The 24,405-nt window shown below is 35.3% G+C and overlaps 3 protein-coding genes and 1 long non-coding RNA gene across 9 annotated transcripts; all 4 read right to left on the reverse strand.

The window, feature by feature from the left end:
• Positions 1–20: 20 nt before the first annotated feature.
• Positions 21–14,823, reverse strand: LOC109181462 (beta-galactosidase 3-like). Of its 4 annotated transcripts, none has more exons than XM_019331237.1 (15): positions 14,809–14,823; positions 8,851–8,929; positions 8,633–8,711; positions 8,498–8,537; positions 8,254–8,360; positions 7,857–8,014; positions 7,653–7,747; positions 7,450–7,545; positions 6,997–7,365; positions 1,526–1,564; positions 1,345–1,440; positions 922–995; positions 744–852; positions 436–523; positions 21–325 (listed from the first exon to the last, which is right to left on the reverse strand). In XM_019331237.1, exons 9-15 carry the CDS (start codon positions 7,042–7,044, stop codon positions 315–317), a joined length of 465 nt encoding a protein of 154 aa, XP_019186782.1. In that variant the 5' UTR covers positions 7,045–7,365; positions 7,450–7,545; positions 7,653–7,747; positions 7,857–8,014; positions 8,254–8,360; positions 8,498–8,537; positions 8,633–8,711; positions 8,851–8,929; positions 14,809–14,823; the 3' UTR covers positions 21–314. The 4 variants fall into 4 exon arrangements, 3 of the variants coding, with proteins under 3 accessions (XP_019186782.1, XP_019186783.1, XP_019186784.1); XM_019331238.1 differs by lacking the exon at positions 14,809–14,823 and adding an exon at positions 12,156–12,170; XM_019331239.1 differs by lacking the exons at positions 7,857–8,014; positions 8,254–8,360; positions 8,498–8,537; ... (1 more) ...; positions 8,851–8,929; positions 14,809–14,823 and adding an exon at positions 13,718–13,977.
• On the reverse strand, positions 11,558–20,641 carry LOC109181460 (protein TPX2-like). Its single transcript, XM_019331234.1, has 19 exons — positions 20,495–20,641; positions 20,045–20,136; positions 19,725–19,961; positions 19,230–19,258; positions 18,772–19,149; positions 18,565–18,661; positions 18,340–18,379; positions 18,108–18,214; positions 17,836–17,868; positions 17,726–17,756; positions 17,438–17,644; positions 17,234–17,328; positions 17,031–17,126; positions 16,833–16,946; positions 12,887–13,063; positions 12,627–12,760; positions 12,451–12,528; positions 12,181–12,228; positions 11,558–11,765 (listed from the first exon to the last, which is right to left on the reverse strand). Exons 12-19 carry the CDS (start codon positions 17,318–17,320, stop codon positions 11,717–11,719), a joined length of 783 nt encoding a protein of 260 aa, XP_019186779.1. The 5' UTR covers positions 17,321–17,328; positions 17,438–17,644; positions 17,726–17,756; positions 17,836–17,868; positions 18,108–18,214; positions 18,340–18,379; positions 18,565–18,661; positions 18,772–19,149; positions 19,230–19,258; positions 19,725–19,961; positions 20,045–20,136; positions 20,495–20,641; the 3' UTR covers positions 11,558–11,716.
• Positions 15,030–15,444, reverse strand: LOC109181466. Its single transcript, XR_002054204.1, has 3 exons — positions 15,395–15,444; positions 15,250–15,311; positions 15,030–15,108 (listed from the first exon to the last, which is right to left on the reverse strand). It is a non-coding gene; the product is annotated as an uncharacterized LOC109181466 (long non-coding RNA).
• Positions 20,642–20,986: 345 nt separating the features above from the next.
• LOC109181463 lies at positions 20,987–23,883 on the reverse strand. 3 transcript variants are annotated; one of them, XR_002054203.1, is made up of 7 exons: positions 23,545–23,561; positions 23,421–23,455; positions 22,670–22,917; positions 22,414–22,521; positions 22,184–22,321; positions 21,939–22,107; positions 21,478–21,569 (listed from the first exon to the last, which is right to left on the reverse strand). XR_002054203.1 is itself a non-coding variant. In XM_019331240.1 (5 exons), exons 2-5 carry the CDS (start codon positions 23,438–23,440, stop codon positions 21,045–21,047), a joined length of 354 nt encoding a protein of 117 aa, XP_019186785.1. In that variant the 5' UTR covers positions 23,441–23,455; positions 23,545–23,883; the 3' UTR covers positions 20,987–21,044. The 3 variants fall into 3 exon arrangements, 1 of the variants encoding a protein (XP_019186785.1); XM_019331240.1 differs by lacking the exons at positions 21,939–22,107; positions 22,184–22,321; positions 22,414–22,521; positions 22,670–22,917 and adding exons at positions 20,987–21,185; positions 21,291–21,389 and having other exon boundaries at positions 21,476–21,569; positions 23,545–23,883; XR_002054202.1 differs by lacking the exons at positions 22,670–22,917; positions 23,421–23,455; positions 23,545–23,561 and having other exon boundaries at positions 22,414–22,555.
• Positions 23,884–24,405: the final 522 nt, after the last annotated feature.

Consider the following 24,405-nt stretch of genomic DNA (forward strand, 5'->3'; position numbering starts at 1 on the left):
AAAGTCAGACCAATTTGGCTGAGGGTTCCCAGCAGAAACTTTTCTTTGATAGACAGCTGAAGCAAAAAAATAGAGCTAACATTTTATCGTGCCATCTTTCCGGCAACGGGGAGGGGGGGTAGGTGCAGATGGTGACTTGATGACAAAAAGCATATTACCATATAGCCAACACTTTCTCAGGAATCACTTGGAAATAGAAATGACCTGTTCATAGTTTTCAAACGGCGTAACAGTCGGATCTGCATTAACTAAAGCTCTCTCACTTAACTTAATCGCCTTATGAAGTTCCATCAAATGGTCATAACTTTGGCTGGCTAAGCAAAACCTATTTACCAAGAAAGAAAATGTGATTGGTTAAAATGGAAAATCGAAAGTGACAAATAGAAACAAGCATTCAAAGAAATAAGCTTAGAGGAATTATCTCAGTACTCTTACCATATTCATCAATAGGAGCATCATAATCATAGCTGGTAGTCAGGAAACGGCCTCCCGCCGTACTTCCAAAATTGGTTCCTCCATGATACTATCGAGAGAAAGGAAAACAGAACATGTTAGCAATTTCAGGAATAAGGTCCTCATTCTGTAAAGAACAGTAGCAGAGAAAAATTCATTGTTGTACCAAATTTATCGTTCAGGATTAATACACAATTTTCTCGAACACAGTGCCTAACATCTTTAGGGAGCTAATTCTATTACAGGTCAGTGAGATAATAAATGGACAAACTTTAATAAATGTCACTGACCATGTAATAATTCACAAAGGAACCTCCTTTTTGGATGAATTGGGCAACTTCAAAGGCCAAATCTTCAACTGGTCGATGGTGAATTGGGCCTCCGAGGAAAGTGACTTCACTTAAGATACCAGAAATGTGAAACATTAGTAATCAACGGTATATAGAGGAATTACCAGCCACTCCATACCTCGGTCCATAATGTGGGTTTGTTATTTTGATTGGGGTGAAATTATCGCAATAAAATCCGTTGCAATTATTTATCTGTTCTAAAAAGTCAAAACAAAGAATAGCCTTTTGTCAGAACATTTCAATGGAGTCAATGCACAAACACAAATATTTTGACCAAAAGATATTTTTCATAAAACTTCAAATATTTCTGGAAAAGCCAACAGTTAGGCACTTAGGCTAAAGAAGAACAAAAAAAGAACAGTTTGTTGCATATAAACTTGCACATAACCCACAGGATTAGCTTTATGAATTTAACTAAATCATTTCTCACACAAAATCAGACTAAAAAAAAAAGAAGAAAATAAACCACATTAGTTCAGGCAAAGGTGGAAATGAAGAACTAACAAAAGCACAAAAATATGCAAGAAAACCATGCTAATACATTGCCAGGTGAAGGTTCATGGAGGTTGCAGAACACATAGGTATCAATAACATCCAAGCCTCCATCATTAGTCTTCTGTATAAGGCCCTCCCACATCTGCTGTGTTTTTAGAATCTAACCTATTATAGGTGATAGGGGAAAAGGAAAGCAAGAAAAGGAAAAAAGTTAAGAACTTGAATACCTCAGCAAAACCACCACCAATGAATGAGCTGAGCGGAGCCTAAAATCACCACCAAACACAGCAAAACCAAATCTTTAGCCGCCATTTTTCTCCTTTGCTTTGGATTGGGGGGGGGGGGGGGGGGGGGAGGGGGGGGTGGGAGAACATAAGATGCAGATTTCCCCTACAATGGAGGGAAAATAAATAATGTGGTACACAAAATTAAAGTTCTGCGAATGGCCAAACACTAAATATGTCCTGTATCTATCAGGTCACTGACACGAGTTGGACAAAAGAACAGACACCAAAACACAAAAAGGTGATTGGGTATTTATTGAAGGAGAAGACTTTTACATATGTTAAAAACCTACCAAAGCCCCCCTCCTAAACCTCAAATCTAGGTTTGGCCACCGCTCCACAACCACCTCACGGAATGATTTACATATTACAAACTGCTCTCAGCTCTATGATAAGAGCCGTCTGTACAGCATCGCGCTCCACATTTTCAACTAAAGTCTAAGGAATTGAGCAAGAATGTCAACAACTTTAGGCAAGCAATAATTCATAGGTTATGAAACAGAAAAATTACATGCTCCAAAGAATTGAGCAAGAATGTCAACAACTTTAGGCACATATTCGGGTGTATCCTTTTTTAAAATTGAGAATCATTTTAAAACAAAAGAGAAAACTATATAATCATTTTTATAAACTAAAGAACACTTGAAAATAAATTTTAAATCTAAAAAGAAGACTTGAAAAGCATTTTAAAACTAAAAAGAATACTTCAAACCACTGAAAATCAAAGATTACTACCAAAAGCATTAATTCAAATTCATTACTGAAAAATATTTTAAAAATTAAAAATAACACTTCAAAACGGTGAAAATCATTTTTAAAAACTATAAAGAACACTTAAAAACACACAAAAAAAACATATTAAAAACTAAAAAAAACCCAAAAATGTGGGAAAAACCAAATGGACAGAAAAGAATTTAGGACACAAAATAATCAAGAACAGGCAGGCAATGAAATTCAAACAACAGACAATAGTTGTATACAGTAAACATCCAAGATTACTATCGTTATTACCATGACCTACCACAGAGAAGTCCAAATTCATGAATCAAAAAGCACTCATCCAGAGGAATAATAAAGAAATAAAGAAGAATGAAATGGGAGGCAAAAGGAAAAATATGGGTGAAATGATGAAAAGGATGAGTAGATAACAATAAGGAATGAACTACATGAAGGGAAAAATGAAGAAAATTAGAGAGAAAATGTGAGTGAGATGAGAAAGAGAAGAAGAAGAAAAGGAAGAAGAGAAAGATGGGATATAATAAGAAAAAAGAGAATGAATATGAGAACAAGAAAGAGAAGAAAAAAAGAGTAGCAGTAGAAAAGGAGAAAAGAGAAGATGAAGGAATATGAAAAATGAAGAACGAGGGTCAAAACGTAGAAAATGATAAAAATTACACTTTAATGAAAAGAATAAAGAGAAGAAAAATAAAAAGGTGGATGAGGATAAGAGAGAGAAAGCAAAAGGATGAGGATAAAAGGAGAAAGGAAGGAAAGAGAAAAAAAAAAGACGAGAGAGTGAGAAAATGAGTTTGGACAATAAGAAGGAAAAGAGATGATAAAAATTAAGAAGAGAGAAAGGCAGGGTAAAATAAAAAGAAACAACATGATGTATTAGAACAAAAAGGAAAAGAAAAAGAGAAATGGGTAGAGAGGTGAAAAGATGAATAATTAAAATTTTGAAGTAAAAGATAATGAAAAGTGAGACGATGAAGAAAAAGAAAAAAACGAGAGAAAGAGAAACGAGGGTCAAAATGAAAAGAGAGATAAACACACACAAATGAGAAGAGAAGTTAGATGAGAGATAAAAGTAAAAAAATAACAGGACGGAATAAGAGATGGAAGGAGAAGGAAAGGGAAGAGAAATAAAAAGACGAAGATGATTTGAGTTAAGAAAATTTGGAGAATGAGGGAAAAGTGGTGAAAAAAAATCAAAGATCAAATATATATAGAATAATAAGAGGGGAAAAGGAAAAGAAGAAAAAATAGGAAGAAAATACGAAAGAGTTAGGATATACAATAATGTGAACGAAAAAGAGAAAAAAGGAGAAGAAAAAATAGTAGTAGATAAAGAAGAATGAAATGGAAGATAGGTGGAAGGAAGAAAAATAGGGGTAAAATGATGAAGAAGATGAGAAGATTAAGAAAGAGTCAGGATATACAATAATGTGAACGAAAAAGTGAAAAAAGGAGAAGAAAAAATAGCAGTAGACAAGAAGAATGAAATGGAAGATAGGTGGAAGGAAGAAAAATAGGGGTGAAATGATGAAGAAGATGAGAAGATTAAGAAAGAGTCAGGATATACAATAATGTGAACGAAAAAGAGAAAAAAGGCAATCGTTATATCCTACACCACGGCGCACATAGCACTGTGCGCCGCACGCCTCCCAAAACGACGTCGTTTTGGGGTAGTGTTGGGAGGCGCGGTAGGAAGTTGCTGAGATTATGTGTATTTGTTCACAACGTTATGTGTATTTGTTCACAATGTTATGTGTATTGATTCATACAGTTATGTGTATTTTTTATACAATTATGTACATTCTTTTTATACAATTATGTACATCCGAATCAGAAAATTTGTGTGTATTATGTTAAGAGTTGATGTGTATTATGTTAAAAGTTTATGTTTATTATGTATTATGTTAGATTATGTGTATTATCTTTTAAAAAGAGTATGTATATTTTGTTATATAATTATGTACATTCATGTATAACAATATGTGCATTCTAGTATAACATTATGTACATTCTTGAACATCGGGTTTTTTTTTTTTAAAGAAAGACACTACCATTCACTGGGGCGGGAAATTTCAAAAAAAAAAAAAAAAATTAAAACGACGTCGTTTTGCATCTGGGCACATAGTGCAACGCGCGACGTGGTGTAGGATATAAATTGCCGAAAAAAGGAGAAGAAAAAATAGTAGTAGACAAGAAGAATGAAATGGAAGATAGGTGGACGGAAGAAAAACAGGGGTGAAATGATGAAAAAGATGAAAAGATTAATAAAGAATGAACTAAAAGAAGATAAAGGAGGATGAGAATAATAATAAAAAGAATTATAAGAGTAATGTAGGGGAAAAAAGTATGAGAATTATTTTAAGAAAGGATGGAGAACATGAAGACAAAAGAAGAAAGAGAATGAATATGGGGACAAGAGAGAGAAAAATAATACCCCTCTCACACCATGAGAAAGATAAACATGCACAACTAGAAGGGAATTTGGATGAGGACAAGAGGTAGAAAGCTGAAAAATAACAAGACAAATAAGAAATGGAAGGAGAAAGAAAGGAAAGATTAATAAAAAGACGAAGAGACTTTGGAGAATGAGAAGGAAAGAAGAGGATAAAAATTAAAGATAAAAGGGGAAAAGGTGGAAAAATAGAAGGAAAAACAAAAAGAAGAAAAAATATAAGAAAAAGAAGAAAAAAGAAGGAAGACATAGAGAATAATGCCTAATAAAAAAGAGAAAGATGAGAAGAAGAAAGTGTAGATAAAGAAAAATGAAATGGGAAGATAGGTGGAAGATAAAAATAGGGATTAAAAGGATGAATAGATAACAATTAAGGAATGAACTAAAAGAAGATAAAGAAAGGTGACGGAGATAATAATAGAAAGAGAGAATTATAAAAATTATGAGAACATGAGAGGAAGGGAAAAGAAGTATGAGAATTATTTTAGGAAAGGATGGAGAACATGAAAGAAAAAGAAGGAAAAAAAAGAAGAAAATGAGAGCAAGATGAGAAAGAGAAGAAGAAGAAGAAAAGGAAGAAGATAAAGAAGTAAGAAAGAAAATTAATACAAGGACAAGGAGGAGAAGAAAAAGAGAGCAGCAGTAGGTTAAAAAAACGAGGAGAAAGAGCAATAAGAAATATAGGAAGAAAAAGACATAAAAAGAGAAGTTGAAGGAATATGGAAAATGAAGAATGAGTGTCAAAATAGAGAGAAAGATAGGTGAAAAAGAGAAAAAGGAGAAGAAAAAATAGTAGTAGACAAAGAAGAATGAAATGGAAGATAGGTGGAAGGAAGAAAAATAGGGGTGAAATGATGAAAAAGATGGGAAGATTAATAAAGAATGAACAAAAAGAAGATAAAGAAGGAGGATGAGAATAATAATAAAAAGAATTATTATAAGAGTAATAAAGGGAAAAAAAGTATGAGAATTATTTTAAGAAAGGATGAAGAACATGAAGACAAATGAAGAAAGAGAATGAATACGGGGACAAGATGGAGAAAAATAATACCTCACACCATGAGAAAGATAAACATGCACAACTAGAATGGAATTTAGATTTGGACAAGAGGTAGAAAGCTGAAAAATAACAAGGCAAATAAGAGATGGAAGGAGAAGGAAAGGGAGGATTAATAAAAAGACGAAGAGACTTTGGAGAATGGGAAAGAAGGAGAGGATAAAAATTAATATAAAAGGGGAAAAGATGTAAAAATAGAAGGGGAAAACAAAAAGAAGAAAAAATATAAGGAAAAGAAGAAAAAAGAAGGAAGACATAGAGAATAATGCATAATAAAAAAAGAGAAAGATGAGAAGAAGAAAGTGTAGATAAAGAAAAATGGAATGGGAAGATAGGTGGAAGGAAAAAATAGGGATAAAAAGGATGAATAGATAACAATTAAGGAATGACCTAAAAGAAGATAAAGAAAGGTGACGAGGATAATAATAGAAAGAGAGAATTATAAAAATTATGAGAACATGAGAGGAAGGGAAAAGAAGTATGAGAATTATTCTAGGAAAGGATGGAGAAGGATATATATAAATATATATATATATATATATATATATATATATATATATAGACAAAGATAGAGAGAGAGAGGGAGAAGGTCAACAAAGAAAAAACGAGAAGGGATGGGAATTAGAGTGGGTGAGAGTAAGAAAGGATGGAGAACATGAAGGAAAAAAAAAAAGGAAAGAAAGAGAGAAACGATTAAGGAAGATGGGAAACAGAAGAAAATTAAGAACAAAAAAAGGGGGGATAGAATAAAAAGAAAGAACATGATAAATATTAGAACGAAAAGGAGAAGAAAAAGAGAGTTAGAGTAGTAGATTATGAAATGAGGAGAAAGGCGAAATGAGGAATAATGAAAATTTTGAAGTAGAAGACAACGAATAAAACAAACAATGAAGAAAAAAGGAAAAAAAGAGAAAGATAAACACGCACAGATGAGAAGGGAAGTATGAGGGATAAAAAGCAGAAAAAAATAACAAGACGGAATAAGAGATGGAATAAGCTGAAAAGGTTCTGAGGGAGAAGGGAAAGGTTTCAAAGCGGCAATAAAGAACACTCTTAACAAAAGTGAAATTAAAACATGGAATAAACAAAAAGCACATGAATACTAAAGCAGATTCTTAAACTAAGGCAATATATGTATACACTCAGGAAAATAACTCAAAATGGAGGTACCTTCTTATTTAGAGGGCGAGCCTTAAACTTGGGGAATTTTGCCATCATTTCTTATTCCAACTCAGCTGAGCTCTTAAGTTTTACTGGACGGTAACGTTGAGCTGTTTCTAGTTCAGGTTCCTTGGGCCTTGTCAGTGTAAGCTTAGGATTCCTCTGCACTGATTCCAGCCATACCATCCTGAAAAATAGTTTAAATTTTTAAAGAAAATGTACTAGAAAATTAATAGAACTTTTAAGCAAGTTATTTGTATTTATATGTGACATGGAACAATTCAAGCGTGGCATTGACATCTCCCTTGTACTAGATTCGAACTTCTTCATCATTTCTGCCATTGAAATAAATGGGGCTGCTGGTTCTCGAACACAAATCTGAAATAGAAAATTTTCACCACGTTTTAGATTCAGAAATTAATGTCCATAAATGAAATGCAAGACATAAAAATGCATACTAACCTTTCTGTCTTCTGTAAGTGTTTTTGCAGTTGAAGTGTACAAGTTGCTGGTAGATTTCCCAGTTCTTGTTTTATGGATTAAAGTTGGGGTTTGATGCTAAGGACATAAGCAAAAGTGAGAACAAATTGAGGAGATCAGATTAAAAATATGTCAAAAATGATACACTTAATAAGGTAAAAAATTTTAGTCAATAAATGACTCACCTGTTTAGCTTTCCACTCTTCAAGTTTTTGCCTCTTTATAGCTTGATTTTCTTGAGCAGAATTTGAAATTTCAGATGTAATTTTCATATGTATTCCTGTGAATCAATAATTGATAAGAAACATATTACACAGATTCCAGCACAAAAGATAAAGAGATATAGAACAAAACTAGACAAATATGGAAACTAAAAGAGAGATATCGACCTTCTTGCACTAGCTGGATTAATGCTTTTCACTTGTGATTCAGATTTTGACTTCAATGCAGAGGGGTTTGAGATCATACTTGCTATTGTTTAGCTATCTGGTGTTTCTTAGCAATTAGCATCTGTTCGTTGGGCTTCCCCGTCAGGAGTAACTTCTTCCTATCAACAACATGGCTCAAAAGTTATGGATTATTATGCAAATTCCAGTGCATTGGTGCCCATATTATAGAATTCAGAATCAGACCAATTGTGAAATCCAATATATACAGGCATTCAAGATTTATTTCAAAGCATAAAAGAACAGAAGAGACAACACAAAGCTGAAATTAATAAAATAACCATCTCTCCATTAAAAAGCTTTTCAAATAAATCAGTTAGTCAATAGTGGCTTCACATACTGTGACAGGCTGGTTATACTATCTGTGTGAAAAGAATGAATTCCTGAAAATGCCATGGGAAACATCCATTCCAGTTATAATTCTGGGAATCCATGGTGAACATTCCACTGCAAGCAAGAAATTCATAACGCCAAGTTATAATAAATCAGGGAAATATTTTTGAGTAATAAAGTTAGCATTATTTCTCTCTCTCTCTTTTTTTTTTTTAATTGCTGCACACTGTTGTATTATATGAATGTAATACCTTGGCATTGATATTCAGTAGCCGTTGATCGACATAGCCGCTACAAAGAAAACAGGAGACTTTAGTAGAGAAAAACTCCATAACAATCTCAATAACAAAGAAAAGGCACACTCTCAAATCTCAATCAGTGAATACCAGATCCATAGAGAGAACAGACAAAACCACCACCCAGGTTGCAACTGATATTTTCAGTAGCCGTTGGTCAACATAGCCACTACAAAGAAAACAGGAGACTTAAGTAGAGAAAAATTCCATAACATATTATATACAAGCGCACAGAGTGAAGGGAAAAAAAGATCAAAATTAAACATAAGAAAGAAAAGGCACACTCTCAAATCTAAAGCAGTAAATACCAGATCCATAGTGAGAAGAGACGAAGCCACCACCAAGGTTGCAATTGATATTTTCAGTAGCCGTTGGTCAACATAGCCGCTACAAAGAAAACAAGAGACTTTAGCAGAGAAAAACTCCATAACATATTATAAACAAACACACAGAGTGAAGGGAAAAAAAAAGATCAAAATTAAACATAAGAAAGAAAAGGCACAATATCAAATCTAAATCAGCTGACTGCTTGTCACCAGATCCCTGAGAAATTAGCGAAATGTAATCAGAATCATAACCCCCAAAACAACAGTAGAATACAATGCAGATGGAGCAAAACATGCCAAATTGGCTTCCCCGTCAGGAGTCTCTTCTTCCTATCAACAATCCTTATACATGGCTAAAAAGTTAAGGCTTATTATGCAAATTTCACCCCATATTACAGAATTAAGAATAAGACCAATTGTGAAATCCTATATATACAGACATTCAAGATTTATTTCAAAGCAAAAAAGAATAGAGAAAAATTCACAAAGGCAAATACAAAGCTGAAATTAATAAATTAACCATCAATCCATTAAAAAGCATTCCATATAAATCAGTTAGTAATAGTGGCTTCACATACTTTGACAGGCTGGTTATACCATTTGTGTGAAAAGAATGAATTCTCTGAAAATGCCTTGGAAATATCCCTTCCAATTATCGATGGAGAATACTCCACTGTAAGCCAGAAATTCATACCACCAAGTTATAATAAATCAGGGAAATGAAGAAAGGGCATGAATATGAGGACAAGAGGGGGAAGAATAACACCTCACACCATGAGAAAGATAAACACGTACAAATGAGAACGGAGTGTAGATGAGGAAAAGGGGTTGAAAGCATAAAAATAACAACACGAATAAGAGATTGAAAGAGAAGGAAGGAGGAGATCAATAATACCTGTTGCAGAGCACTGTTGAATTATATGAATGGAATACCTTGGCATTGATTTTCAGTAGACGTTGGTCAACATAGCCGCTACAAAGAAAACAGGAGACTTTAGCAGGGAAAAACTCCATAACATATTATATACAAGCACGCAGAGGGAGGGAGAAAAAGATCAAAATAAAACATAAGAAAGAAAGCGCACGCTGTCAATCCGTGAATACCAGCCAGAGTTTTCTTCCAATCGACGACAACATCCATTATCGGGATAAGCTGAAAAGGTTCCGAGGGAGAAGGGAAAGGTTTCGAAGCTGCAACAAAGAACACTTTCAACAAAAGGGAAATTAACACATGGAGTAAACAAAGAGGCACATGAATAATAAAGCAGTCTCTTAAACTAGGGCAAGATGTATAAACTCAGGAAAATAATGCGGTCACTTAAAGTGGAGGCACCTTCTAATTTAAACGGCGAGCCTTAAACTTGGGAATTTTTGCCATCATTTCTTCTTCCAACTCACAGCTGAGCTCTTAAGTTTTACTGGACAGTAACGTTGAGCTGTTTCAAGTTCAGGTTCCTTAGGCCTTGTCAGTGCAATCTTAGGCGTCCTCTGCACTGATCTAGCCATACCATCCTGAAAAATAGTTCAAATTTTTAAAGAAAACATACTAGAAAAATAATAAAACTTTTAAGCAAGTTACATGTGACCTGGAACAATTCATTCATGGCATTGACATCTCCCTTGTACTAGATTCGAACTTCTTCATCATTTCTGCCATTGAAAGAAATGGGGCTGCTGGTTCACGAACATAAATCTGAAATAGAGATTTTCACCATGTATTAAATTCAGAAAATTAATGTCCATAAATGAAATGCAAGACTTAAAAGTGCATATTAACCTTTCTGTCTTCTGTACGTGTTTTAGCAGTTGAAGTGTACAAGTCGCTGGTAGATTTCCCAGGTCTTGTTTTATGGAGCAAAGTTTGGGGTTCGATGCTAAGGATCTAAGCAAAAGTTAGAACAAATTGAGGAGATCAGATTAAAAATATGTGGAAAATAAAACACCTAACAAGGTAAAAAATTTTAGTCAATAAATGACCCACCTGTCTACCTTTCCCCTCTTCAAGTTTTTGCCTCTTTATAGCTTGATTTTCTTGAGCAAAATTTGGAGTTTCAGATGTAATTTTAATATTTGCGTTCCTGTGAATCAATAATTGATATGAAACATATTACACAGATTTCAACTCACCAAAATAAAGAGGTATAGAACAAAAGAATGCAACTATGGGAAGTAAAAGAAAGATATCTACCTTCTTGGGGTTTGATGCTAAGAATCCAAGCAAAAGTGAGAACAAATTGAGGAGATCAGATTAAAAATATGTGAAAAATGATACACTTAATAAGGTAAAAAATTTTAGTCAATAAATGACCCACCTGTCTAGCTTTCCCCTCTTCAAGTTTTTGCCTCTTTATAGCTTTATTTTCTTGAGCAAAATTTGGAGCTTCAGATGTAATTTTAATATTTGCATTCCTGTGAATCAATAATTGATAAGAAACATATTACACAGATTCCAGCTCACGAAAATAAAGAGATATAGAACAAAACAAGACAAATATGGGAAGTAAAAGAAAGATATCTACCTTCATGCACTAGCTGGATTAAATGCTTATCACTTGTGATTGGGTTGCTGACTTCAATGCATAGGGGTTCCTGATCATACTTGCTACTTTCTTTAGCTGTCTGGTGCTTCTTAGCATCGGTTTGTTGGGCTGTTAACTGAGAAGTTATTTTTGGTGGCTGAGGGGTGCATGCTCACGTTAAATAATCTCAGAAGTCAGTGAAACTAAGTTGGCTTTGTCAATGAAACTTAATTGAGGCAAACCAAATTGTATAAACGAAGTTGATATTCACAGAGTGGAGCAAACCTTGAAGTGAGGACAGCTTCTTACAGGATCCTTGAGAACTGATATTACAGCAGAAATAGAACCGTTAACAGTTGTCCGCTTGTCACCAGATCCCTGAGAAGTTAGCGAAATGTAATAAGAATCATAAACCCCAAAACAACAGTAGAATACTATGCAGATGGAGCAAAACATGCCAAAGTGGCTTCCCCGTCAGAAGTCAGTTCTTCGTATCAACAATACTTATACATGGCTCAAAAGTTAAGGCTTATTATGCAAATTGCAGTGGATTGGTGCCCATATTACAGAATTAAGAATCAGACCAATTGTGAAATCCTATATATACAGGCATTCAAGATTCATTTCAAAGCATAAAAGAACAGAGACAAATTCACAAAGGCAAACACAAAGCTGAATTTAATAAATTAACTATCTCTCCATTAAAAACCATTTCATAAAAATCAGTTAGTAATAGTGGCTTCACATACTGTGATAGACTGGTTATACCATTTGTGTGAAAAGAATGAATTACCTAAAAATGCCATGGGAAACATTCCAATTATCGATGGAGAATACTCCACTGCAAGCAAGAAATTCATACCACCAAGTTATAATAAATCAGGGAAATGAAGAAAGAGCATGAATATGAGGACAAGAGGGGGAAAAATAACACCTCAAACCATGAGAAAGATAAACACGTACAAATGAGAAGGGAGTGTAGATGAGGGAAAGGGGTAGAAAGTATAAAAATAACAACACGAATAAGAGATTGAAAGAGAAGGAAGGATGAGATTAATAACACCTGTTGCAAAACATTGTTGAATTATATGAATGGAATACCTTGGCATTGATTTTCAGTAGACGTTGGTCAACATAGCCGCTACAAAGAAAACAGGAGACTTTAGCAGGGAAAAACTCCATAACATATTATATACAAGCACGCAGAGGGAGGGAGAAAAGGATCAAAATAAAACATACGAAAGAAAACGCACGCTGTCAATCCGTGAATACCAGCCAGAGTTTTCTTCCAATCGACGGCAACATCCATTATCGGGATAAGCTGAAAAGGTTCCGAGGAGAAGGGAAAGGTTTCGAAGCTGCAATAAAGAACACTTTCAACAAAAGGGAAATTAACACATGGAGTTAACAAAAAGGACATGAATACTAAAGCAGTCTCTTAAACTAAGGCAAGATGTATAAACTCAGGAAAATAATGCGGTCACTTAAAATGGAGGTACCTTCTTATTTAGAGGGCGAGCCTTAAACTTGGGAATTATTGCCATCATTTCTTCTTCCAACTCAGCTGAGCTCTTAAGTTTTACTGGACGGTAACGTTGAGCTGTTTCAAGTTCAGGTTCCTTAGGCATTGTCAGTGCAATCTTAGGTTTCCTCTGCACTGATCCAGCCATACCATCCTGAAAAACAGTTCAAATTTTTAAAGAAAACGTACTAGAAAAATAAACAAAAAACTTTTAAACAAGTTACATGTGACATGGTCTCCCTTGTACTAGATTCGAACTTCTTCATCATTTCTGCCATTGAAATAAATGGGGCTTCTGGTTCTCGAACACAAATCGGAAATAGAAATTTTCACCACGTATTAGATTCAGAAATTAATGTCCATAAATGAAATGTGCAAGACATAAAAATGCATACTAACCTTTCTGTCTTCTGTCCGTGTTTTAGCAGTTGAAGTATACAAGTTGCTGGTAGATTTCCCAGGTCTTGTTTTTATGGAGCAAAGTTTGGGGTTTGATGCTAAGGACATAAGCAAAAGTGAGAACAAATTGAGGAGATCAGATTAAAAATATGTCAAAAATGATACACTTAATAAGGTAAAAAATTTTAGTCAATAAATGACTCACCTGTCTAGCTTTCCCCTCTTCAAGTTTTTGCCTCTTTATAGCTTGATTTTCTTGAGCAAAATTGGAAATTTCAGATGTACTTTTCATATGTATTCCTGTGAAACAATAATTGATAAGAAACATATTACACAGATTCCAGCACAAAAGATAAAGAGATATAGAACAAAACTGGACAAATATGGAAACTAAAAGAGAGATATCGACCTTCTTGCACTAGCTGGATTAATGCTTTTCACTTTTGATTCAGATTTTGACTTCAATGCAGAGGGGTTTGAGATCATACTTGCTATTGTTTAGCTGTCTGGCACTCTGGTGTTTCTTAGCAATTAGCATCTGTTCGTTGGGCTGTTTTCTGAGAAGTTATTTTTGGTGGCTGAGGGGTGCATGCTCCCGTTCAATAATCTCAGCAGTCAGTGAAACTACTTTGGCTTTGTCAGTGAAACTTAAATGAGGCAAACCAAAAGTATAAACGAAGATGATATTCACAGAGTGGAGCAAACCTTGGAGTGAGGAAAGCTTCTTACAGGATCCATGAGAAGTTAGCGAAATGTAATAAGATCATAACCCCCAAAACAACAGTAGAATACTATGCAGATGGATCAAAACATACCAACTTGGCTTCCCCGTCAGGAGTCACTTCTTCCTATCAACAACATGGCTCAAAAGTTAAGGCTTATTATGCAAATTCCAGTGCATTGGTGCCCATATTATAGAATTGAGAATCAGACCAATTGTGAAATCCTATATATACAGGCATTCAAGATTTATTTCAAAGCATAAAAGAACAGAAGAGACAACACAAAGCTGAAATTAATAAAATAACCATCTCTCCATTAAAAAGCTTTTCAAATAAATCAATTAGTCAATAGTGGCTTCACATACTGTGACAGGCTGGTTATACTATTTGTGTGAAAAGAATGAATTCCTGAAAATGCCTTGGGAAACATCCATTCCAGTTATAATTCTGGGAATCCATGGAGAACATTCCACTGCAAGCAAGAAATTCATAACGCCAAGTTATAATTAATCAGGGAAATATTTTTGAGTAAAAAAGTTATCGTTATTTCTTTCTTTTTTTTATTGCAGCACGCTGTTGTATTATATGAATGTAATACCTTGGCATTGATATTCAGTAGCCGTTGGTCGACATAGCCACTTACAAAGAAAACAAGTGACTTTAGTAGAGAAAAACTCCATAACATATTATATACAAGCACACAGAGTGAGGGGAAAAAAAGATCAAAATTGAACATAAGAAAGAAAAGGCACACTCTCAAATCTCAATCAGTGAATACCAGATCCATAGAGAGAAGAGACGAAACCACCACCAAGGTTGCAACTGATATTTTCAGTGGTTGTTGGTCGACGTAGCTGCTACAAAGAAAATAGGAGACTTTAGTAGAGAAAAATTCCATAACATATTATATACAAGCGCACAGAGTGAGGGGAAAAAAAGAAGATCAAAATTAAACATAAGAAAGAAAAGGCACACTCTCAAATCTAAATCAGTGAAAACCAGATCCATAGTGAGAAGAGACGAAGCCACCACCAAGGTTGCAATTGATATTTTCAGTAGCCGTTGGTCAACATAGCCGCTACAAAGAAAACAAGAGACTTTAGCAGAGAAAAACTCCAAAACATATTATATACAAGTACACAGAGTGAAGGGAAAAAAAAAGATCAAAATTAAACATAAGAAAGAAAAGGCACAATATCAAATCTAAATCAGTGAATACCAGATCCATAGTGAGAAGAGACGAAGCCACCACCAAGGTTGCAACTCCAGGCCAGAGTGGAGCTTAATTGAGGCAAACAAAATTCTATAAACAAAGTTGATATTCACAGAGTGGAGCAAACCATGAAGTGAGGACAGCTTCTTACAGGATCCTTGAGAAGTGATATTACAGCAGAAACAGAACCGTGAACAGCTGACTGCTTATCACCAGAACCCTGAGAAGTTAGCGAAATGTAATAAGAATCATAACCCCCAAAACAACAGTAGAATACTATGCAAATGGAGCAAAACATGCCAAATTGGCTTCTCCGTCAGGAGTCACTTCTTCCTATCAACAATCCTTATACATGGCTAAAAAGTTCAGGCTTATTATGCAAATTCCAGTAGATTGGTGCCCATATTACAGAATTAAGAGTCAGACCAATTGTGAAATCCTATATATACAGGCATTCAAGATTTATATCAAAGCAGAAAATAACAGAGACAAATTCACAAAGGCAAACACAAAGCTGAAATTAATAAATTAACCATCTCTCCATTAAAAAGCATTTCATATAAATCAGTTAGTAATAGTTGCTTCACATACTGTGACAGGCTGGTTATACCATTTGTGTGAAAAGAATGAATTACCTGAAAATGCCATGGCAACATCCCTTCGAATTATCGATGGAGAATACTCCACTGCAAGCAAGAAATTCATACCACCAAGTTATAATAAATCAGGGAAATGAAGAAAGAGCATGAATATGAGGACAAGAGGGGGAAAAATAAATACCTCAAACCATGAGAAAGATAAACACGTACAAATGAGAAGGGAGTGTAGATGAGGGAAAGGGGTAGAAAGTATAAAAATAACAACACGAATAAGAGATTGAAAGAGAAGGAAGGATGAGATTAATAACACCTGTTGCAAAACATTGTTGAATTATATGAATGGAATACCTTGGCATTGATTTTCAGTAGACGTTGGTCAACATAGCCGCTACAAAGAAAACAGGAGACTTTAGCAGGGAAAAACTCCATAACATATTATATACAAGCACGCAGAGGGAGGGAGAAAAAGATCAAAATAAAGCATACGAAAGAAAACGCACGCTGTCAATCCGTGAATACCAGCCAGAGTTTTCTTCCAATCGACGGCAACATCCATTATCGGGATAAGCTGAAAAGGTTCCGAGGAGAAGGGAAAGGTTTCGAAGCTGCAATAAAGAACACTTTCAACAAAAGGGAAATTAACACATGGAGTTAACAAAAAGGACATGAATACTAAAGCAGTCTCTTAAACTAAGGCAAGATGTATAAACTCAGTAAAATAATGCGGTCACTTAAAATGGAGGTACCTTCTTATTTAGAGGGAGAGCCTTAAACTTGGGAATTTTTGCCATCATTTCTTCTTCCAACTCAGCTGAACTCTTAAGTTTTACTGGACAGTAATGTTGAGCTGTTTCAAGTTCAGGTTCCTTAGGCCTTGTCAGTGCAATCTTAGGCTTCCTCTGCACTGATCCAGTCATACCATCCTGAAAAATAGTTCAAATTTTTAAAGAAAACGTACTAGAAAAATAATAAAACTTTTAAGCAAGTTACATGTGACATGGAAAAATTCATGCATGGTATTGACATCTCCCTTGTACTAGATTCGAACTTCTTCATCATTTCTGCCATTGAAATAAATGGGGCTGCTGGTTCACGAACATAAATCTGAAAATGAGATTTTCACCATGTATTAGATTCAGAAAATTAATGTCCATAAATGAAATGCAAGACATAAAAATGCATACTAACCTTTCTGTCTTCTGTATGTGTTTTTGCAGTTGAAGTGTACAAGTTGCTGGTAGATTTCCCAGTTCTTGTTTTATGGATTAAAGTTGGGGTTTGATGCTAAGGACATAAGCAAAAGTGAGAACAAATTGAGGAGATCAGATTAAAAATATGTCAAAAATGATACACTTAATAAGGTAAAAAATTTTAGTCAATAAATGACTCACCTGTTTAGCTTTCCACTCTTCAAGTTTTTGCCTCTTTATAGCTTGATTTTCTTGAGCAGAATTTGAAATTTCAGATGTAATTTTCATATGTATTCCTGTGAATCAATAATTGATAAGAAACATATTACACAGATTCCAGCACAAAAGATAAAGAGATATAGAACAAAACTAGACAAATATGGAAACTAAAAGAGAGATATCGACCTTCTTGCACTAGCTGGATTAATGCTTTTCACTTGTGATTCAGATTTTGACTTCAATGCAGAGGGGTTTGAGATCATACTTGCTATTGTTTAGCTGTCTGGTGTTTCTTAGCAATTAGCATCTGTTCGTTGGGCTGTTTTCTGAGAAGTTATTTTTGGTGGCTGAAGGGTGCATGCTCCCGTTCAATAATCTCAGCAGTCAGTGAAACTACTTTGGCTTTGTCAGTGAAACTTAATTGAGGCAAACCAAAAGTATAAACGAAGTAGATATTCACAGAGTGGAGCAAACCTTGGAGTGAGGACAGCTTCTTACATGATCCCTGAGAAGTTAGCGAAATGTAATAAGATCATAACCCCCAAAACAACAGTAGAATACTATGCAGATGGATCAAAACATACCAACTTGGCTTCCCCGTCAGGAGTCACTTCTTCCTATCAACAACATGGCTCAAAAGTTAAGGCTTATTATGCAAATTCCAGTGCATTGGTGCCCATATTATAGAATTGAGAATCAGACCAATTGTGAAATCCTATATATACAGGCATTCAAGATTTATTTCAAAGCATAAAAGAACAGAAGAGACAACACAAAGCTGAAATTAATAAAATAACCATCTCTCCATTAAAAAGCTTTTCAAATAAATCAGTTAGTCAATAGTGGCTTCACATACTGTGACAGGCTGGTTATACTATCTATGTGAAAAGAATGACTTCCTGAAAATGCCATGGGAAACATCCATTCCAGTAATAATTCTGGGAATCGATGGAGAACATTCCACTGCAAGCAAGAAATTCATAACGCCAAGTTATAATAAATCAGGGAAATATTTTTGAGTAATAAAGTTAGCATTATTTCTTCCTTTTTTTATTGCAGCACACTGTTGTATTATATGAATGTAATACCTTGGCATTGAAATTCAGTAGCCGTTGATCGACATAGCCGCTACAAAGAAAACAGGAGACTTTAGTAGAGAAAACTCCATAACATATTATATACAAGCACAGAGTGAGGGTTTGATGCTAAGGATCTAAGAAAAAAGTGAGAACAAATTGAGGAGATCAGATTAAAAATATGTGAAAAATGATACACTTAATAAGGTAAAAAATTTTAGTCAATAAATGACCCACCTGTCTAGCTTTCCCCTCTTCAAGTTTTTGCCTCTTTATAGCTTTATTTTCTTGAGCAAAATTTGGAGCTTCAGATGTAATTTTAATATTTGCATTCCTGTGAATCAATAATTGATAAGAAACATATTAAACAGATTCCAGCTCACGAAAATAAAGAGATATAGAACAAAACAAGACAAATATGGGAAGTAAAAGAAAGATATCTACCTTCATGCACTAGCTGGATTAAATGCTTATCACTTGTGATTGGGTTGCTGACTTCAATGCATAGGGGTTCCTGATCATACTTGCTACTTTCTTTAGCTGTCTGGTGCTTCTTAGCATCAGTTTGTTGGGCTGTTTTCTGAGAAGTTATTTTTGGTGGCTAAGGGGTGCATGCTCCCGTTAAATAATCTCAGCAGTCAGTGAAACTAAGTTGGCTTTGTCAGTGAAACTTAATTGAGGCAAACCAAATTGTATAAACAAAGTTGATATTCACAGAGTGGAGCAAACCTTGAAGTGAGGACAGCTTCTTTCAGGATCCTTGAGAACTGATATTACAGCAGAAACAGAACCATGAACAGCTGACTGCTTGTCACCAGATCCCTGAGAAGTTAGCAAAATGTAATAAGAATCATAACCCCCAAAACAACAGTAGAATACTATGCAGATGGAGCAAAACATACCAAATTGGCTTCCCCGTCGTGAGTCAGTTCTTGAGAGAGAGTGAGAAGGTCAACAAAGAAAAAATGAGAAGGGATGGGAATTAGAGTGGGTTTGTGAGAAAGGATGGAGAACATGCAGGAAAAAGAAGGAAAGAAAGAGAGAAACGAATAAGGAAGATGGGAAAGAGAAGAAGAAAATTAAGATGAGAGAAAGGGGGGATAGAATAAAAAGAAAGAAATTGATAAATGTTATATTAGAACGAAAAGGAAAAGAAAAATAGAGTTAGAGTAGTAGATTATGAAATGAGGAGAAAGGCGAAAAGAGGAAGAAGGAAAATTTTGAAATCTTCTTAAAGATAATGTTATTAGTCAGCTGGCAATTAGCATACTTGCGCTTTTGCTCAATCTTCTTAAAATCAACCTTATTATCATTCTTCATCGGCAACAAGTAAATATCAGAAATGGCCGCATCAGAAAAAGAACCTCAAAAAAACAAAAGATCATAGACCAACTAACCTTTTCATCATTAAAGTCAAAAATATCAGCAGCTGCATAAAATGAGATCTAGATTACCCTAGAGGGGGGGGCATCTTCTGTAAACTTCTTCATCTTGACATTAAGTTCAGCTGTAGCCTCATCTCCTTCAGCAATGATCCTATCTATATCTTCATCTGTGATTGTGCTATCCTTGGAACTGAAAACCATCTCAGCACCAAATCTCACCATCTGCAGTAGCTCATCCTTACAGCTGCACTGAGTCAAGCTAAGGATCCAAATTAGTTATTACGGATTACAGCTATATATCAAAAATAGCAAAACCATGAGAGAAACCTTACCTTTTGCTCTGCCAGCCTTCCTTGCTGGATAACCAAAGCATCAAGTGCAAGATTCTTATAAGCTCTTCAATCACCTTTTCCTCAATAGTATACTGCTCATAGAATTATAATTTATGTCCATGCTGAGTTAAAATATTAAAGATAAGACTGAACAAACCTCAGGAAAAATCATATCAAGAATGTAAATGTTAAAAAAAATAACTCTGAAAATCATTTTTAAAATGACAAAGGAAAAAGAACCCAAAAATGTGGGGAAAACCAGATGGGCAGAAAAGAATTTAGGACACAAAATAATCAAGAACAGGCAGGAAATTCAGATAACAGACCTGAAAACCACAAAGTTACAGCATATAGAGATGGATGTTAATTTCACAAAGGAAATGAACAGAAAACAAGCAGGAACAAGATGCTTAGATGGGTATGATACAATTTGTCTCTTAATTCTGTTACCTTTGCTGCCAACTTTTGGAGCTTTAGGCTGTCAGCTTCATCTCCATCCTTGTCATCATCTGCCATTTCTCTATCAGACTCATCGTCATCGTCATCACTTCGAAATCCATCCATCTCAGCCTCATCTTCAGCTTCCTCTCCCTTTGCAGCTTCTGAAGATATAGAAGGTAGAAAATGATATCAAACATTAAGAGAATAATCAGAATATACCATCTAAAATGCAAATGAAACAAATAGAAAAACCAGTATGGGAAAAACATAGAATAAAAAAATAAAATAAAATAAAATAAAATGGTTACTTACCAGCAAGTTGCTCCTTGCTTGCATACAAGGAGGTCAAGAATGGCCTTTAAAAAATGCCCTCAAAGGCAGCTGCATGCATTTGATCAGCAGGAAGACTCAGCAATGATGTCAAGCCCAAGCAGCAAACCTTCTTCTCATGCTCCCTGCAATACCAACATGGCAAGAATTAGAAACCACCACTTCTCTTAGCTTTGTTTTTCTTATGCCTTTTACATCTCTCCACAAGAACTACAAGACCAACATATTGCTACCTTTTAGAATTAGCCCGAGCTCCACTTTTTTTAGTTTGTTGTAGCATATGGAACCAAAGATTGAAGATCTCTGTAGCACCAAGCTTTTGCAGTATGCTCAGCGTAAATGAAGGGTTATAGTAAAGAGCATCAACAATCTGTCAATAAGAAACAAATTTAGAAGTAATTTCACAGGAAAAGAAGGCCACAAACACAGAGTACTTTTTTTTTATTTGAATGATAGAGAGAAACTATGTAACTACAAGTGTTCTAGAAGCACTGCTCACACTTTTGGCAGCATGTTTGATCACTCCTTTCAAAGCGGTCAAAATAGCCTCACCAATTCCAATATCTGAAGCCTGCTGCGCATATCACCACAATATTAGATTTTGAAAGTTAAAACCAAAGAAAAGAAACAAAAAAAGAAACATAAGATGAAGTACGTCACCTGCAAAGCAGATAAAAGATCACCAACCAAAGGATCAATCCTAGTTGTGAGTGCACTTAGTTTACCAAGGGCAAGAGCACTAGATCGAACAGTCCTGCAAACAACTTGCATAGCATGAGATAGGATTATACATCGTAGTACCGAACCAAACATAATAAACAAGTCTCAAGATGAACCGAAAAACCATAAGTATTAGAATCTAACCTTAACCTTGTATTACTCTGCAAACACTTAACAAATGTTCACACTCGTATGACTATATTTTCAAATGCAAACCAAAAAAGAAGAATGCACGAAAATTGGAGAAAAAAATCCTACATCCCAAAAGTAAAAGAACATCAACATTCTACTACTTGTTAACAGTCCTAAAATATTATATGCTATGCAATGACGTATGTATGCAGGACCACACATTTAAGACTTGCTCCCTAACTGTTAAGTAGCCACATTTAAGCAGGAATACCTGGAGGAAAATAGGAAGCACAGGTTGAAGAGCTTTCCAGAGGCAAAAACCAGGTATTAGAACTGATCCTCCCGGCATGTTTCTATACATCACGAACCAACTTTATATATGAAGGAAGAACTTCTTCAGGAACTGAACTTATCACACTAGACAATGCTTCCCAAGCAACCTGTAAAAGAGCATGGTAAGATAAACTAGTACATTGAAGTGCATTGTATAAATGTCATACAATGAATCAAAATAACCTTCACGGTAGCTGAATCTGAATCACTTAGTAAAATAATCAGGATGGATATCACATTTGGAGCCTCAACAACAAGATATAGATCACTGGTTTTGAATAAATATCCAATAAAGTATGCAGAACTTTGTCTGACTGAATCCTGAAAAGAATAAAACTTAAATAGTGTTAGCTAAAAATGCAAAACAAAGAAAAGAAAGTCACATTATCATTATTCAAAACAATAAATCATGCCTGAATATCTCCAACTCCTTTGAGAAGCCCCGACAGCGAAGACTTGATACCTTCCTCTTCAATTACAGTGACAACAGTTTCTGCTGCTTTCTTGGCGAGACTTTGAACCTCCGATATTTTCAAGGTGAAAGCATGACACATGCAAATTATGCAATGAAAAAAAAACACAAATCAACTTAAGCAATGACTCAAATTTAAATGATGTGAAAGACGAAACCAAGTAAATGGCATTATGGCATAAAAATTAGGCTCCTACCATATCAGTATAGCCCATTGCAGTGAGTAAAGCAGGAAGGATGGTACCAATGGGGGCATCAAGACCAGGTCCAGCAACCTCTGCTAAAGCTCCCAAAGCATGAGCATTGAAGGCACTGGATATAAAGCACTCTCACATGAAAGCACTCTCTATCTAAAGTTCAGAAGCAAACTGAATCATGAATAGGGGGAGGAAATGACCCAGCAATCACAATGTCTTCTTCAATCCTATGACATGAACACTCAATCCTGCAAACAACTTGCATAGCATGAGATAGGATTATACATCGTAGTACCGAACCAAACATAATAAGCAAGTCTCAAGATGAACCGAAAAACCATAAGTATTAGAATCTAACCTTAACCTTGTATTACTCTGCAAACACTTAACAAATGTTCACACTCGTATGACTATATTTTCAAATCCAAACCAAAAAAGAAGAATGCACGAAAATTGGAGAAAAAAATCCTACATCCCAAAAGTAAAAGAACATCAACATTCTACTACTTGTTACCAGCCCTAAAATATTATATGCTATGCAATGACATATGTATGCAGGACCACACATTTAAGACTTGCTCCCTTATTGTTAAGTAGCCACAGGAATGTTCACACTTGTAGACTATATTTTCAATAACAGACAATGATTGTATACAGTAAACATCTAAGATTACTACCATTATTACCATGATCACCACAAAGAAGTTCAGATTCATTAAACCAACAGCATTATTGACAGAATGTGATTTACCTGTCAACCTCCCACATCATAGCCTTCACTTCAACCTGATCAGTTATATAAAGAATATTATATTCAAATATAATGTCAACTGGATTGAAGAAAACACTGCGTAGAAATTAAAATAATAAAATACCTTGCCGGGATGTTGATGGGATTGCAGCTGGATACGATTTTGATCGGAGAATACGCTCACAACTGCTTCTCCGATTATGTCTCCCGCGGCGGCGATCTCGTGTGTGATCTCATTCCGGCAGACGTCCGAGCATGACTCGCTGATCGCCGGGATGAGATCGCGGATTGTCTCGTATATGTCCGTGAATTTGAAGAGCCGTCCACGGAGATGGCGTGGTCGTCGAAGATGTCAAGGGTGGAGTCGTATTTGAGAAGGTGTGAGGCCTGCTTGACACCTCCGGTGCCATTGATGGCAATGACATCAAGGGGGAATCCTTCCTTCCATGCCAGCATCTCAAGAAGTTCCTTCCAATTCTTCCGAATCCATGAATGGCCCCCTCCTCTGCTTCCCTTCTCTGACCTCCTCTATAGCCGAGACAGGGCAATCGGAAAACCAAAATAAATAGCCGGGTACGATCTTCGGCGCCGACTTAAAAATTTAATCCGTTGAAGATTTTCTTACAAATTAAATCCGTTGGAGATTTTCTTACAAATTTTATCCGTTGGGAGATTTTCTTGAAATTTTAATCCGTTGGAGATTTTTATAAAAATTTAATTCGTCGGAGATTTTGAAATTTAAAGCCGGCGAAGGGAAGGAATGGGAAGGAATCGGAGGAGATTTTAGATAGTTTAGAGAGAGATGAGAGCGTACAGTGTGGTCTGCCTGTCCGAAGTCCGAACAAAGGTTAGGCTTTGGATATTTATACGTGGGCCGATGGATAATAAATTGGGCTTAGCACAAGAAATGTCCATGGATAATTAATTAGGCCACTTTTTTATATAATTTGGGGCTGTGTATATGTTTATGATTATAAAAAATAAA

The sequence above is a fragment of the Ipomoea nil genome, unplaced genomic scaffold, assembly GCF_001879475.1.
Source record: "Ipomoea nil cultivar Tokyo-kokei standard unplaced genomic scaffold, Asagao_1.1 scaffold1043, whole genome shotgun sequence".
NCBI classification, from domain to species: Eukaryota; Viridiplantae; Streptophyta; class Magnoliopsida; order Solanales; family Convolvulaceae; genus Ipomoea; species Ipomoea nil.